This window comes from Leucoraja erinacea, chromosome 4 (genome assembly GCF_028641065.1).
Source record: "Leucoraja erinacea ecotype New England chromosome 4, Leri_hhj_1, whole genome shotgun sequence".
Taxonomy (NCBI): domain Eukaryota; kingdom Metazoa; phylum Chordata; class Chondrichthyes; order Rajiformes; family Rajidae; genus Leucoraja; species Leucoraja erinaceus.
In genome coordinates this window covers 106,442,694-106,459,713 of record NC_073380.1, presented here as the reverse complement: position 1 = coordinate 106,459,713, position 17,020 = coordinate 106,442,694, and the positions used below count along the sequence as shown (strand labels likewise).

Sequence of the window (17,020 nt, the reverse complement as noted above, 5' to 3'; positions counted from 1 at the left end):
CATCCTCCACCTATTCAGAATGGAGATCTGGAAGCCTTGGGCAAATTGAATTGTCACCCCCTTTTTATGTATTTATTTATTTATTTATTTACTTTTGAGCATGAGAGACTCTATGTCCTTTTTCAAAATTTAACAACTCAAAATGGGGGTGCGTCTTCGACGCAAGTGCGTCTTCATTGTCGGGAAATACGGTAATTGCAGTCAACATGCATGGAAGATTTGTTGATATCCCAAATAAATCATGTCTTCCTCCAGCTTGAATCTCCAAGCAACAAGAAGCTCCAAATCCTAATTACAGCAGTAAGTTCCTTTCTGGTTCCAAACAGAATTAAAGTAGTAGTTTTACTATGGTTTTACTTTGCACAGCAGTATGTTAAAACAACTAATTTATTCAACTGGGCCAAATACATAACTTGATTTTCTGCTGTAACTTCACTACCACTAAGGTTGTACTTCAACAGCTGAGTCCTAGACTAGGGAATCCTTTTCTATTATTAAACTGAGTCCTGCAAAGGATTTCCAATAAAGCCAAAATCTTTCTTTGCCGTTTGCCAATTGAAGCAAACCATTCGACTTTAGCTTCACCTACTCGATGACCAGATTGCTGCAGGATAGTAATTGCACAAATGAGTTTTGAGGGAAAAAATGTGAGTGGATAGTTAAGAAGGGGAAAGCGGGATGAGTGAGGTAACAATAAAAGATCAGATTGGAGAGAGGGTAGACACAAAATACTGGAGTAACTCAGTGGGAGAGGCAGCATCTCTGGAGAGAAGGAATGGGTGACTTTTTGGGTCGAGACCTTTCTTCACTCTTCAGTCTGAAGAAGAGTCTTGACCCAAATCATCACCCATTCCTTCTCTCCAGATATGCTGCCTGTCCTGCTGAGTTACTCTAGCATTTTGTGTCTACCTTTGATTTAAACCAGGATCTTTCCTACACGGAGTGGAGAGGGATGGAGCAGGACTTGTTTAAGTGTCATTGAGAGAGTGACTAACAGCTAATTTTCTCATTGTGTAATTAATTTTTTAATCATTTAAACATTCTTAATTAAAACTAACATGGTTCTACCTTGTATTTCAGTGCCCCAGGAATCCTAAGGTAGCAGAACCATTTGTATCATGAAGTAACAACTAATGATACTGGATTACGAGGTGACAATTCGTATTTACAATTCGTATATCCATTACTGGATCAATTAAATCAGATGAATCTCATGACCTAGTCAAAATTTGACATGGGTGCTCCTTGATGATAATCAAGTAGGCGTTTTCATCATAATAATTAATTGTGATCCATTTTAATAGCACTTCTTCGTGAAAGAACCGAGATTAAAATATTCATAAGTTGCCTGTGTTTAGAGTCAACAGTGGGATCTTCACAAATCTTATTTCATCCTTTGTGCCAAGGCATGTAATATGAATGTCTCCTTATTGAACTGCAACTGGAGGTCAGTCTTAAGAGCATTTCTGAGAAAGCTCTGTGTGCAGTAACTTGCTGCTGAGTGTCAAATCTTCAACCTGATCCGAATATAATAAATACACTCCAAGGATACTGAACATAATTGTATTGTATTGTATTGTATTCAAATTTATTGTCATTGTCTCAATTTGAGACAACAAAATGAATTTCCCTTACAGGCAGTATCATTAAAAAAAAAAGATAAATAAATAATAAATAAATGATAAACATATTAAAAATAAAATTGAAATTGAATTAAAAAAAAAGCACAAACACAGAAAGTCCACGACACAACATAACATAAATGGCACCAAGGTGAGGATGGCACCATAGTCCAGCCAGCCTCCCCTCCGTGTTCATCCATGGTCGGGGCCTTCTGAGCACCCGCAGTCGCCGCCCCAGGTGGCCTGATGTTCAGGCCCTCACGCCGGGCTGGTGGAACGCCAATGCCGAACCCCGACGGTGAGCATCCTCCTTCTCAGCGGCCCGGACCTCCCGATCAGCCGCCTCCCACTGCCGGAGTCTGCAGCTCCTGAGTCAACAAGGCCGAGCCGGGCAGAGTCACAGGACCCTGCGCTGTCCATCAGCGCCGCCCGCGTTGGGAGCTCCGCAAACCGCAGCTCCAGGATGTCGGTGCAGCAGGTCCAGCACTCCGGGCTCCAGACGGCAACCCCCGATAAGGCATCGCCAGCCCCGCGATGTTCCAGCGCTGTTCCGCCGCTGCTGGATCTCCGGTCGATCCCGGCAGGAAAGGCCGCGCCAATCCAGGTAGGTAGGCCGCTGTGGGGGTGAAGGGGGGGGGGGGGGGGGCGAGGACGCGACTCGAATAATAGTCGCGTCCTCACCAGGAAGCGGCTGAAGGATGGTATCCCCCGCACCGTGCCCTCTTCCCCCACATAAAAACACCAAAAAAACCACAAAAAAACACACTTTTTCATAACTAAATAAACAAAAAAACAAAATGATACCGGGCTGTAGGTGGAGGCTGCTGACACCAGCGCCACCGGAAGTACAACACTGCCTTCATAAACACATAAACACTTTGTTTTATTCCGCCTCCAATCCTTTACATCCTGGCAACGTGTCCTCTGACCTTTGACTCATATTAACACGTGATCCATATAAACACGCCAGATCCAGTTACCATGACATCCCTCCCTTATCAAACCCCCTCTGTCCCCCTCCCTCTGCCCTCACTCCCTACTCCCCCCCACCCCCTCTCTATAGACGCGCCAGCGAGTTGGGGGCTATACGTCAGTAGATAAGCCGATTATGGGGTAAAAGGAGCAAATTAATATTATTAATATATTAACAAGGGGGGTAGTTAGTGTGTGTGGGGGGTTGGTTAATATGTGTGGCGACCGCATGCCCCCCCCCCCCCCCCAACAGCATGTTGGGGGAACAGACCCAACGGATCTGCACTTGGTCTAGTTAGTCTACAAAAGTAAACATGCAGGTACAGCAGGCAGTGAAGGAAGCGAATGGCATGTTGGCCTTATAACAAGAGGAATCCAATATAGGAGCAGAGGTCCTTCTGCAGTTGTACAGAGCCCTTGTGAGACCACACCTGGAGTATTGTGTGCATTTTTAATCCCCTAATTTGAGGAAGGATATTCTTGCTATTGCGGGAGTGCAGCGTAGGTTTACAAGGTTAATTCCCGGGATGGCGCGACTGTTATATGCTGAGAGAATGGAGCAGCTGGGCTTGTACACTCTGGAGTTTAGAAGGATGAGAGGAGATCTCATTGAAACATATAAGATTGTTAAGGGCTTGGGCACGCTAGAAACAGGAAACATGTTCCTAATGTTGGGGGAGTCCAGGACCAGGGTCCACCATTTAAGAATAAGGAGCAAGCCATTTAGAACGGAGACGAGAAAGCACCTTTTAGAAACATAGAAAATAGGTGCAGGAGTAGGCCATTCGGCCCTTCGAGCCTGCACCGCCATTCAATATGATCATGGCTGATCATCCAACTCAGCATCCTATACCTGCCTTCTCTCCATACCCCCTGATCCCTTTAGCCACATCCAACTCCCTCTTAAATATAGCCAATGAACTAGCCTCAACTACCTTTTGTGGCAGAGAATTCCAGATACCCCTTATACAATTATGCTGAAAAGTGGCCCTTTTTGATTTATGCCCTGGATTTGTCTGCTTGCCACTTTTAGTCACCTTGCTACCTATTGCTTCTACCCTCATTTTACACCCCTCTGTCTCTACGCTCACACATTTAAGAAACCCTTTCCCTTTATCTCCATCCTCGACTATCCCATTTGACACCCCACCCCCCTTATTCAGTTTAAAACCACCCGTGTAGCAGTGGCAAACCTGCCTGCCAGAATGCTGGTCCCCCACCTGTTAAGATGCAATCCGTCCCTTTTGTACAGTTCCCCCTTACTCCAAAACAGATCCCATTGATCTAAGAATCTAAATCCCTGCCCTGTGCCCCAGTTCCTCAGCCACACATTCAGGTCCCGTATCTCCCTGTTCCTGCTCTCGCCAGCACGAGGAACTGGAAGATAACAACCCTGGAGGTCCTGCTTTTCAGCATTTTTCCGAACTCTCTGAAGTCATGCTGCCCAATATTCATCCCCTTCTTTCCAACATCGTTTGTGCCGACATGCACTACCACTTCCGGCTGTTCACCTTCGCCCTTGAGGATTTTCTGCACTGATTTTCTCACAGAGTGGTGAGTCTGTGGGTGGTGGAGTCAGGTTCTCTGGATGCTTTCAAGAGAGAGCTAGGGCTCTTAAAAATAGCGGAATCGGGGGATATGGGGAGAAGGCAGGAATTGGGTACTGATTGGGGATGATCAGACATGATCACATTGAATGGCGGTGCTGGCTCGAAGGGCCGAATGGCCTCCTCTTGCACCTATTGTCTATAGTCACACACCTTCTAATTGTGCATACTTCATTTCTGATAGCTGCATATGTCCTTTGTGGAATATTCCTCCCAATCACCTCTTTGGATGTGCTCTCTAACATCTTGTAGTTCTGGATCCTTGTCCGACTCTTCTTCTATTTCTCTTGTTCTCATTGCTCTTGGTGTAGAGTGTACGGCAACAAATCTTATAAATGATTCTGTTTCTCTCTCCAGTGTAGACCCACAGCTTGTCTACCTTCAGCAATATGGATGTGTCAGCTATATTGTTCTTTCCAGCAATGTGGATCACTCAGTATTTGATGATCGGGCCTCTGCCCCTCCATCCCTCCCCCGACACTCTCCTCCTCAATCCCCCTGGTCCACTATCTCTGACCATCAAGGCTGAGCAGGTGAGGAAAGCGCTGAGCAGACTCCGCCCAGGCAAAACCTCAGGTCCCAATGTGTTAGCCCTAGCGTACTCAAGGCGTGTGCCAGCCAGTTGTGCAGAGTACTCCAACATATCTTCAACCTGAACCAACAGGAGAGGGTTCCTGTTATGTGGTAAACATCCTGCCTGGTTCCTGTACCAAGGAAGATGTGTCCCAGCACACCAATGACATAGATACATAGAAATTAGGTGCAGGGGTAGGCCATTTGGCCCTTCGAGCTCTCGGCGGTTTGCGCTAACTTCACACATCATTAAGTCCCTGGAGAGGTTAGTGCTCACTCACCTGCAATCCCCGGTCAGACCCTACCTGGACGCCCTGCAGTTCTCTTACCAAAGATGGGGGTTGTGGACGCCATCATCCATCTGCTCCATCTATTCACCTATCCATCTACCTATTCATCTATCCATCCACCTATTCATCTATCCATCCACCTATTCATCTATCCATCCACCTATTCCATCCACCTATGCTCACCTGGATAAGCCGGGAAGCATTGCGGGTCATGTTTTTTTTACTTCTCCAATGCCTTTAACACCATCCAGCCTGCACTGCTAGGGAGCAAACTGAAGAAAATGCAGGTTGACGCTCCATTGGTGTCCTGAATCACCAACTACCTGACTGGACGACCACAAAGTCAGGCTTCAGGCTGGTAGTCAGCAACATAGAGGCCCCACAGGGGACTCTCTCCCTTCCTGTTTACAATCTACACCTCTGACCTCAGATACAACTCGAACCGCTGCCACCTGCAGAAGTTTTCAGATGACTCTGCAATTATATGGAGGGAAGGAAGCTGAATTCAGCGGTGTAGTCAACGACTTTGTCGAGTGGTATGGCCTAAATCACCTGCAGCTCACCACTGACAAGACTAACGAGTTAGTATAGTATAGTATATCTTTATTGCCATTTTCCCGAGTACTCACATACCCAGAGGAAACAAAAAAACGTTGCTCAACCAGTGTCCATTCAGTGTGCAGTAAAAAATAAATAGAAATACATATATCATGAACAAATTAAACACTCTACTCTCTACTAAACATCAACAGGCGTTCCAATCGGCAGCGGCACGACAATGGCTCTGCTGCAGTGTGTCCAGGTTGCTGGTTGGTGCGCGATACTTTGGCAGGGGGCAAAGTCCGTTTGTCAGTCTTATAGCCTGCGGGAAGACGCTGAGGAGCATCCTGCTGGTTTTGCAGCTAATGGTAGTGGTGGACTTTAGGAAAGAAACACCCCTGTCCCCTTCAATGATGTGGATGTAGTTTACCAGAAAGTGCAAATACCTTGGCATGTACCTGGACAGTAAACTGGACTGGTCCAGGAACGCTGAGGCCCTGGACAAGAAGGAACAGACCTGCTGTACGTTTTGAGAAGGCTCCGCTCCTTCAACATCTGAAGTAAGATGCTGCAGATGTTCTACCAAACAGTGGTAGCAGTTCCATCTTCTTCATTGTCATGTGCTGGGGCCGCAAGGCAAAGGCCACAGAGGCCAATAGGATTAATAAACTCATTAAAAAGGCTGGCTCTGTCCTGTGGGTGGATTTGGATTCATGGGAGGTGGTCTTGGAAGAGAGGATACTCCTCAAACTGTGGTGCATCTTGGACAGAACAGCTCACCCCCTCCATGAAACAATGGTCAACCTGAGGAATACCTTCAGTAACAGACGGATTCCACCAAGATGCAGTACAGAACGCCACAGGACATCCTTCTTCCCTGTGGCTATCAAACTGGACAACTCCGCCCTCTTCTGTCGTGGTATGGACTGACTCCCCTCCCTCTCCCGCCGCCGCATAATCTTTGCACATCCTCAATCCTTTCCACTCATCACGTTAATTTCATGTTTCATGTATTTTGTGTTTTATGACTGTTGGCAGATCAATTTCCCTCCTGGGATAACTAAAGTTCTATCATATCGTATGGAGTCTAAGCATCCATCTTTCAATTCGGGCACACAGTTTGGATTGAGCAGAGTAGATTGCATCTAGCAGTTTGTTGTCTGTCCATAACTCAAACTCAATGCCATGCATGAAAGCGTTTACATGCCCACATCTAAAACTTATTTTCCATCTGGGAGTAATTTATTTCTACTTCCATGAATGATCAACTTGCTTATGCTCTGACACTCGATTGTCCCGCATTTTTGTACAGGTACTCCTCCTAGCCCCACATCTGCAATAACTTGGGTTGGTGCCTTTGGATCATAGTCTCCCAATATATGGGCACTCATCAACATCTGAAATGCAGTTCTTTGTTCCTCATTTTGTTCCACAAAGTGCATATTCTTCCTTGTCAATCTCCTCAGTGGCTCTGCCACATTAGATAGACAGAAAAAGCTGCAGTAACTCAGTGGGACAGGCAGCATCTCTGGAGAGAAGGGGTGGGAGATGTTTTGAGTCGAGACCCTTCTTCAGACCCAGTAGCTAGGCTTGGAATAAATCTTGCACAAAAATACACCAAACCACGGAAACTCATTAATTCAGTTGTATCTCTTGGTTCTCGAATTTCTTTCACAGCTTCAATCTTGCTCTCAGCTGGATTGATGCCATTATTGGTCACCTGGTGGTCCATAAACACCAATTCCGAAACACTATGCAAGTAATTGTCCGCATTCACTGTCAATCTGCAGCCTTCTGTTTCTGCCTGAGTATCTCATAACGTTCATCATATGTCGTACCATGAATAATATCATCCGAGCTGTTTGTTCCCGGAATCCCTTGAATTACCTTGTAAATTTCATATTAGTAAATCTCTGGAGCTACATTGACTCTGAACTATAACCTCTTATATCAGTAGAGTCCACAATGTGTGACCAAAGTTGTTATTTTCATTGACTGTGGATCTCACTCCAACTGATAACCCAACTTTAAATCAAGCTTTTAAAAATACTTTGCTTGCAGATAGCTCTTGTGGGACATCATCGGCATTCAGTATGGGGTGTCTCTCTGGTATTATTGCCTCATTTACTCATCTCATGTCCATACAAAGCCTTAATTCTCCATTTGATTTTGATACTACTACAACTGGACTGACCCATGGCATCAATTCTTCGACAGGTTCAATGATATCCTGTTCAATTAGCTCTTGGATCTTACCCTCAACCTTATCTGAAGGGAGCTCTTCTCATTGGTTATGCTACAGGCTTAACATTTTGGTCTATCTTGAGATGACTTGACAATTTTCAGAAATCACACAATTTTCCAATGCCTTCAAACAGTGGTTTGAACTTCTCCTTTAAGTCAGCATGACCAGTGAGTTCACATTTATCCCAATGTGTAGCACACCTACTGCTTGAGCAGTCTCTCCTGTCATGAGTGGCTCTCCTTTCTCCTCAATGCCCAACAAATTCAGTCATAGTGTACGTATCACCTGTTTGGACTTCTGCCTTGAACCATCCATACGTCTGCAGTGGTTTCGATGATGTATATGGATACCATTTCTTCTTACATTTTCTTGAAGTGCACTTTATCTCATTCCGTTTTAGGTCTTCCCACAGTGCTCCATCAATAACATTGCTTTCACTTCCAGAGTCTACTTCCACACCTCCAATCCTCACCGGCACCTAAGCATGCTTATTGTTGACAGCAAAAGCATGTCCTGCATCCATCCGTGTTTCGTCACATTTACATTCACTCGAACATTCAGCAACCTGGTGTAAATTTTGATAGTATCCATCTCCTGCCTTCTTCTTCCTCCAAATCTATTTGTTTTTACATCATCTTTTTGATTTGCCTGGGGTTTGACTTCTTTGCAAAATGGTCTTTTTTTCCCCCACATTTTCTGTACGTTTGACCTCTAACAGGGCAGCTTGAATCCTTTGGCAAAATATCCAAAATTCCCACATCTAAAGCACCCACAATCATCTTCAGCTTTGGACATGTCCATGTCCCTTGCTAGTGCCAGTTGATGTCACCTTGTTAACGTGGCTTACGTCATACAATCTCATGGTCTGAAACTGGGTTTTCACAGCTTCAAACGACACAGCAATTGTCAGTGATTCCACCATTGCTGGCGTGTCACCTTTCTTCAACTTGCAGTGATGAAGCCGAGTTTTAGTTAAAAATATAAGAAGATATTAAATTGGTTTCTGGGCTAGCTTACAGCTTATATTTAGTGTCAAGTTAGGCTTGCCTTAGGTTGTGGGTGTGGGAGATAATAAATCCTATAACATTGTCTCTCAAGTGACAGGCAGAGAGAGAAGCAGCTACAGATATCTTTGAAGTAGAGATCAAATGACCAATGTTTACTTCCAGGGGGAGCAGGCACACCTAAAGGAAGAGAGAAATAAACAGCTTGCATTCTTTGTAAACAAGTGACCTATGTTTATGAGGGTGTTTCGTCACATTTACAAGCACTCGAACATTCAGCAAGGGTGGTGTAAATTTGATAGTATAAAACAAATGGACTTCTTCTTTCCAAGTATATCTTGTTTTACATCATGTCTTTGGTTTGTTTGATGTGATGCACTTCTTTGCAAAACCTTTTTCCAGTACATTTTCTGACGTTTGACTAATGTCAGTGGAATGTGATAAGGGGACAAAAAACCTATTTAAAGCAATGTACTTCTGTTGTTCAGAGAAGGTGACTGAGGACAGTCAAGTGTCTGTGTTCGTCACTTGACAGGAGTTCTCCCTCCCTTCCATCGGCCGATGTTAAGTAAAGTTTTGAACTGGTCTACCAAAACAGTTTGTGTGGTGTCTGTTTATTAAGAAGCGAACCTGGTTTAGTAGTTAAGATAAGTAGCTTTTTCAGCAGCTCAAGCCATTTGATTTGCAACTTTGCACAACATGATCCCTGATTTTTCTCTAACTCCACACCATAGTTGCAGTCCTGAAACATTTGACCCAATCTTGTAACAAACTGAGCAATGCTTTCCTCCTCTCTCTTTGTTAACTGGCAAAATACATGTCATTGAAATGTAGCATTTGTTTGCACCACATGTTTCTTCAAAGCAGCAAGAGCCATCACATAATCTGCTTTGCCTCCTGTCTCTGTAAGTGTTGTGAATGTCCATGGTTATATGGCATTTTTGCGTGCAAATGCTGCACAATAGAAAATCAAAGGAACTCTCTCACAAACCAACAATTAAAGAAACCAGGTCACAAATTTCCAAAGATGCGACAGCTTTCAGAAAGGAACAATTCTGAAATGCTTCCATCATAGATGCCATTATTCGCACAATTTGTCATTGAAGGCTGAGAACTGAACATGGCAAAGACCATCAAACCAGACAACAGAGTGGTAATATTGAAAGCATCTATATTACTAAAAATCTTCTTGTATGTACATGTATGTGTGTCATCTGGCTACAATCTGGTTAATTCTTATTTTCTTCCAAATGCTAGGCCACAGCCTTCCCATTTTCACACATTTTTTCTCAATGGGTTAAACATCTTCCCGTCGCATTCCAACCTATATTTCCAAAGTTTAAGTTTTAATCATTTATTTCAAAAAATTAGCTGCTTTTCAGTGGAAGACTCTTGCACCACCTTGCATTGAAGATGTCAGTGCCATCTCAGACGTCCAATCACAATGGATCTCATTTACAAATGACATCACAATGGGACAGGGGTGGGAGATTGCAACCATCACGTGGTCTGCCGTTTCGTGACGAACTGGTTCGTGACGAACTGGTACTGCAGGACGAGGTCATAATCAAGGGTCACAATGCAGTCATCCCAACTGTTCTACGGGGCAAGTACTTTAATGCCATTCACAGGGGGCACCCCGGCGTGGAAGTGACCGTACAACGAGCAAAGAGCATGTTTTGCTGGCCCGGAATGACCGAGTATGCAGGTATGTTACAAAACCTACCTGAATCGTGGCTGAGCATCTGCCCCACCCCTTGCGTGTGATTTTGGCGCTGTTTAGAGGGGGCGGGTTTAAAACGCGATTTTTACTAGGCTGTTGCAATCGAAAATGTTCAGCCTAGTAAATCATTAACGGAAAATCGTTGAAAGACCCCGTCGCAAAAGGTATTATTAGTTTTTATGGCCTTGTAAAATAGTTAGAGTAGTTGGTTCAACCTCTCGCAGTCCCACGGTTTTCCTGCACTACAATTAACAATGTAGTGCTTTATTATTAGAAGGGGCTCTGCTACTACACTGTTCATAAATGGGCAACCCCTTGTGCTGGCAGTCCATGCTGCTACACAGCAGAAGCAACATGTTGCAGTGTGATATATGTGCTTATTAATAAATAATGTCACACCATGTTCGTGAGTATGACTGGGTCATTCGACATGGTGTCAGAAGTGGGATCTGCCATCACAAACTTTTGGCATCCAGAACAGAAAACAGGGAGAGTTACATTTGGGCAGTAACTTCCTCTACTATGTACATCGGGTAGTGTGGGTATTTGATTGCTGTGTTTAGGACTCTGGGGTTGATGCAGATGCGGATTTCTTCCTTGTTTTTCTTTGTTGCAGATTTTGTTGGAGTTCAGTTTCTCCAAGTGGGAGCAACTCCCCTCCCCCAATGTGGCTGAGATAGTGAGCATCGTTTATACAAAATCTGCATTTCAGAGTGTTGAACTTGAGATGGATATCTTTAGTACGGTCTAGTATGTGGAATGAGGTGCGGTGCTCAAACCACAGGTAGGGCATTTGAATCAGTGGCAATGTTGTATTTGATGGGTAACTTTAAGTTGGCATCATGTTCAGGCACGTTGCGTCCAGCAACGAGAATATCATCAACAATGATGGCGCACGGATACTCCGCAAATAATTGTTCCATTGTGCATTGGAATACCTCACTAGCAGAGTTGATGCCAAAGGGCATCCGCAGCAATTTGTAGCGGCCAAAGGGGGCGCCGAACGTGGCGAGATCCCCAATCATTCAGCGCGGCTGGCCGGAGAAACAAGAGTGCCCCACTTGCGATTCGTCCGTACTACCTGGTTCGTGACAAACTGGTACTGCAGGACGAGGTCATAATCAAGGGTCACAATGCAGTCATCCCAGCTGTTCTACGGGGCGAGTACTTTAATGTCATTCACAGGGGGCACCCCGGCGTGGAAGTGACTGTACAACGAGCAAAGAGCATGTTTTGCTGGCCCGGAATGACCGAGTATGTGCTCGAAAAAGTTGAAGCCTGCGCTGTCTGCAACAGCCTGACGACACACCAACAAAAGCAGCCTTTGCACTCACACCCTGTTCCCCCTTGGTCCATGGTCGCCACCGACATATTCGAGTGGCGTGGAAAACACTATCTGGCTCACGTTGACTCGTATTTGGGCTGGTTCAAAATCGACCTGCTTCAAAGCATCACATCCGATGCTGTCATCCAAAAGCTGTCGCGATTTTTGCCATATCACCAGCAGTCCTGAATTTCCACAGTCAAACGGACTCGCAGAACGAGCTGTCCGGAGTGCCAAACAATTAACTAATCACACCCTGCCAAATCCGATGTCTACTTGGACCTGCTCAACTTAAGGAACATCGCCTGTGACAATGCTGGGGTCTTCTGTCCAACACCTGATGTCTCGGCAGACCTGTATTGCCCTGCCCATGCCCCTGCAGCTCCTACAGCCATAGGTTCGTTCACCACCTGTGTACAAAAACAACTCCAGCTGAAACTCGCTGCCCAGAAGCGATTTTTCAATGTCCAGCAAACCACTTAAACCTCTCTCCAGTGGGCAAGTTGTTCCCCTACAGACCGACAATGGCCGTTTGGGTCACATCCGCACTCCCGCAAAAGTGCCGCGTGCGTATCTGGCAAGCGTCGACGCAGGGATCTAGAAGCAACCGTCCTGTGAAGGAACCACGTCCTGCTGCCTAGTACCTTGATGCAACGCATCCGATCTCCCCTTTTACTGTAGAGCTGTCTCTGCCCTCGCGCTCTGCTGCTGCAGACCAACCGTTGGTTATACCCCCTACGCCCTCACCACCATGTTCAATGCCCAACTCGCCTGTTTATTCCCCGGGTCACCAGTGCTCTCGCCGCACAGGTCCCCAGTTATTTTGCCGGTGAAGGGAGGAGACACGGATCTCTACCGTACGCACGCGAGATAGGTTTGTAGGCCACCTCTTAGACACGGGGATTTTGTTTAAACCATCTGTACATCACTGTATGTGTTATGAGCGTTTTGGGTACTATATTATTCAGTCATCACATAGTAATGTATATTAAAAGTTATAGGTCACTTTTATTTAGATGCGCTTCATTTTTATTTCTACATGGAAAGGTGTAGATTGGTTACTTCACGTACTAACCAATGTAGTGCTTTATTATTAGAAGATCCGCCTACTACACTGTTCATATTATCGTAACCCAACTTGTGCTGGCAGTCCATGCTGCTACACAGGAGCAACAAGCTATAGTGTGATATACGTGATTTTCAATACTGTTGTACCGTTCTTGAGTATGACCGAGTCATTCGACACCACCCTCCCTCTCTGCCACCCCTCCCATCCCTCTATACTCCCTTCCCCTCCCTCCACCCACCTACCCCTCTCCCTCTTTACCCCCACTCCCCATCTACCCCCCTCTCCCTTCTCAACCCCCCAACCTCTATACCCCCTTCCCCTCCATCTCTACCCCCTCCACTCCATCTACCCTCTCACCCTCCATCTCTACCCTCTCCATCTCTACCAACCCTCGCTCTTACCCTCTCTGCCCCCTCCTCTACCACCCTCCCATCTACCTCTACCCCCTCCCTCTCTATACCCCCTCACCCTCCCTCTCTACCCCCTCTACCCCCCTCCCTCTACACCACCCCTCCTCACCCTCTCCCCCCCTCCTCCCTCTCCAAACCCCCTCCCTCCCTACTCCCTCCCTACCTACCCCCCCCCCCCCTCTCTACCCCCTTCACCCTCCCTCTCTAAACCCCTACCACCCCTCTCCCCCCCTCCTCCCTCTCTGACCTCCCCTCCCTCTCTACTTCCCTCCCCTCTACCCCCTCCCTCTCTACCACCCCCCTCACCCCCCCCCCTCCCCCTACTACCCCCCTCCCCCCCCTCCTCACTGCCCCCCTCCCTCTCTACCCCCACCCCTCTCCCCTCCCCCTTCTATACTCCTCTCTGCCACCTCCCCTCTCTACCCCCTCCCTTTCTACTGCCCCTCCCTCTCTCCCTCTCTACCCCCCCTCCCTCCCCCCCTTCCCTCCTTCCTCTCAACCACCCCCCATCTCTACCCCCTCACCCTCCAACTCTACCACCCCTCTCCTCTCTACCACCCTCTCCCCCTCTGCCCCCTTCCTCTCTACCACCACCAAAGGAAATTGTACATATAGGGTGATTTCACCAAAGGTCAAATGAGCGTAGATCCCCCCTCACGTGACCGAAAATTTTAACTGGAGGACATATGTTACATCGGTACATGTTAGTGAATGGGGAAACATGCACTTTCCCACCCGTTAAAAACATGGAAAACGGCCGATTTTTTAGCTGAAATTTTCTGTGCTAGTCGGGGTGACCGTGAAGCACAGCGACCTAAATTTTCAGGCAAAACAAAAAGATAGAAAGTAAGGTAATTACAAGAGGGAACTGAAGGTAGAAAACAGCGGAAGTGAACAGCAAACATTTGCCGTGGTGATTTACAGGTCAAAAATATCGGGAATTATCGCGTTTGCTCGCTGAATTTCATCATTAAAATTATTAACTTACTTTTGATGAAATTCAGCGAGCAAATGCGATAATTCCCGATATTTTGGACCTGTAAGTCACCACGGCAAATGTTTGCTGTTCACTTCCGCTGTTTTCTACCTTCAGTTCCCTCTTGTAATTACCTTACTTTCTATCTTTTTTTTTGCCTGAAAATTTAGGTCGCTGTGCTTCACGGTCACCCCGACTAGCACAGAAAATTTCAGCTAAAAAATCGGCCGTTTTCCATGTTTTTAACGGGTGGGAAAGTGCGTGTTTCCCCATTCACTAACATGACATATGTCCTCCAGTTAAAATTTTCGGTCACGTGAGGGGGGATCTACGCTCATTTGACCTTTGGTGAAATCACCCTATAGTTTAATATGGTTTAAACAGTCTCCAAATAGAGTGCAGTTTTAATTTTCTCAAATATTTCACCTACAGAAAATGAACATGCTCTTCGTAGTGAATTTCTCCCCAGTTGAAAAAAATACAAATTTACACAACACAAAATAGCACTACATCAGTAATAACATATTTTATCTTTAACATGGTAATTCTTCTATTTTAATTTAATTACCTGCATGTTATTGTCTGCAAAGTTTTTGCATCAGCATCATCACAGTTTAAAACCACAGTTGTACCACACAAGCTTCGAAGATCAGGTAAACTAATGAAGAACAAAGATTGAAAACTACAATTCTCTTTCATCGTGTCTGGTACTGAACTCCGTTGCGTCTGCGAAACAAAATGTTAAATATTTAAATTGTTAAAATTCCTGTGCACATCATCATCTTTATTTAATGAACTACTCTAGATGTGTTTCAGAGGCATGGAAATTAAACATTCATTGTGATGAAAAAGATTTGAAAATGTAACTCAAGTCTTCCTGTAGAAATGGGCCTTGAAGGTCAGATTAATTAAAACAGAGGCAGAGAAAAGCTGAGAAAACATTATTGAGTTGGGGCCAGGGGAAAGGGTGTAAAAGGGTAGATAAATAGCAAAGCAGAAGAGGAAACTTGACTTTACTCAAAGACATGATTATCAGAAGATAGATAAAAATGCTGGAGCTCAGCGGGTGAGGCAGCATCTATGGAACCAAAGATCCTCTATAATCTTTGTATGGAACGAAGGATTATCAGAAGATATCAAGGTTGTAGAGGCAACAGAAGGCTCAAAGGAACAGGATCCTTGCTGAGGGAGTTGTAGGGAGGAAAAAAGTTGTAGGTAGGAAACAAGTAATTTAAGGGGGTAGTCACATATCTAGGTAAACAAACCCGTGCAAGATGTTTTCAGTGGTTGATAACAAACCGATGCAATGATGATGACATATTGCACTCCAGTCACAGTTGTTATGCAGTAAATATTCCAGTTTAATTGCACGTTGTAAGCCCCCCGAAGACAGAAGGGCGGCCCGATAATTTGCTTCGGTAAAAGTAACTCCCATCATCTTCAAAAATACGTTAGTGTGACCGTTTGTAATTACAACAAACAGCCACATATATCGCATCGAAAGGCGCCCGCTGCAACGCTGCAGCCCCGCTACATGCCGTCCGTCACACCCCGTCCCCTTTACCAAAGCACCACTTTTACAAAGCCCGATAAGAAGGGAGGCCACCCCCGGGCTCAATGCAAAACCATGAGTACGACGCGCACACACACACCCCGTCCCCGTACGCAGTGATGAACACACGACAACAGCGAGCCTTAACCTCCCGCGCTTTAGACGTCAACTGATTCTCCTCACAGCCACGGACGGCCCTTCCACTTACGCGCCGTCCCCGAAAATGGCGCCAGCGCTTCACTTCCCCGCGCGTGGTCCAGGCGGCGCCTCCTCCCCGCGCGCGAAACTGCCGCCGCGCGACGCCAGGTCCGTTACTCGCGTCCGCCCGTCCGTCCACCCGCTCACTAGCTCACGCGCTCACTCGCCGCCGCCGCAGCTGATGTCTTCCCTCCCTGGGCGGGTAAGTGGGTTGGTGCACGACAACCTCGCCGCATGGCCGAATGGCCTACTTCTGCACTTATTGTCTGTTGACTATTGTCTATGATAATAGCAATGTTACAAAATTTTGAGATTTTAAAAATCAAGTCTGCAATTTATCCCATCAGATAAAGCATAACAATAAGTTTAATTTGACACCAAATTCACTTTCATATCTCAAGTATTAAAAAAGTTATGACCATTTTCATACTCGGAAATTAGCATCTTGTTCCCTATTGATTTTCAATGGACATTACAAAAAAGCTGTGATCTTGGATAGTCAAAAGCCCATTTCTTAAGGAAAGGTTAACATTTTTAAATAGCCTAAGTGTCCAAAGATTATTCACAAATAACATACCTAATGATAATGGTTTAATCTCTTTGGGAGTGGCGGCGCCTAACGGCAGCGGCTCGACTACTCCAGTCGTCTGTCTTTTTTTATTTTTTGTCTTGTTAAATGTGTGTCTTTGAGTCAGTTTTTATTATTATTATTTATTTTTAGCTGTGTATATGTGGGGGAAACCGTTAATCTTACTGGGATGTGTGAGGAATGCCATCAGCCGGAAATAGTTCAGCATGCTCTAGTTGCATGTAGAAGATATGCAACAGAAAGAAGAGTTTTGATCAATGAAATGAAGACAATTGGAATGACAGATATATCAGAAAATAATATTCTAGAGTATGGAGGGGAAGGAA

General features: G+C 45.5%; 1 protein-coding gene across 1 annotated transcript in view; it reads right to left on the bottom strand.

Annotated features, from left to right (window-relative positions):
• LOC129696746 (uncharacterized protein C18orf63-like) overlaps nucleotides 1–16,232 on the bottom strand; it is an 82,554-nt gene extending 66,322 nt beyond the window's left edge. The window contains exons 1-2 of the mRNA XM_055634888.1: nucleotides 16,116–16,232; nucleotides 14,924–15,081 (exon numbers count right to left, since the gene is read on the bottom strand). Coding sequence (XP_055490863.1) covers nucleotides 14,924–15,054 — 131 coding nt within the window. The 5' untranslated portion in view covers nucleotides 15,055–15,081; nucleotides 16,116–16,232. The remainder of the gene's footprint in view (nucleotides 1–14,923; nucleotides 15,082–16,115) is intronic.
• Between the last annotated feature and the right edge of the window lie 788 nt (nucleotides 16,233–17,020).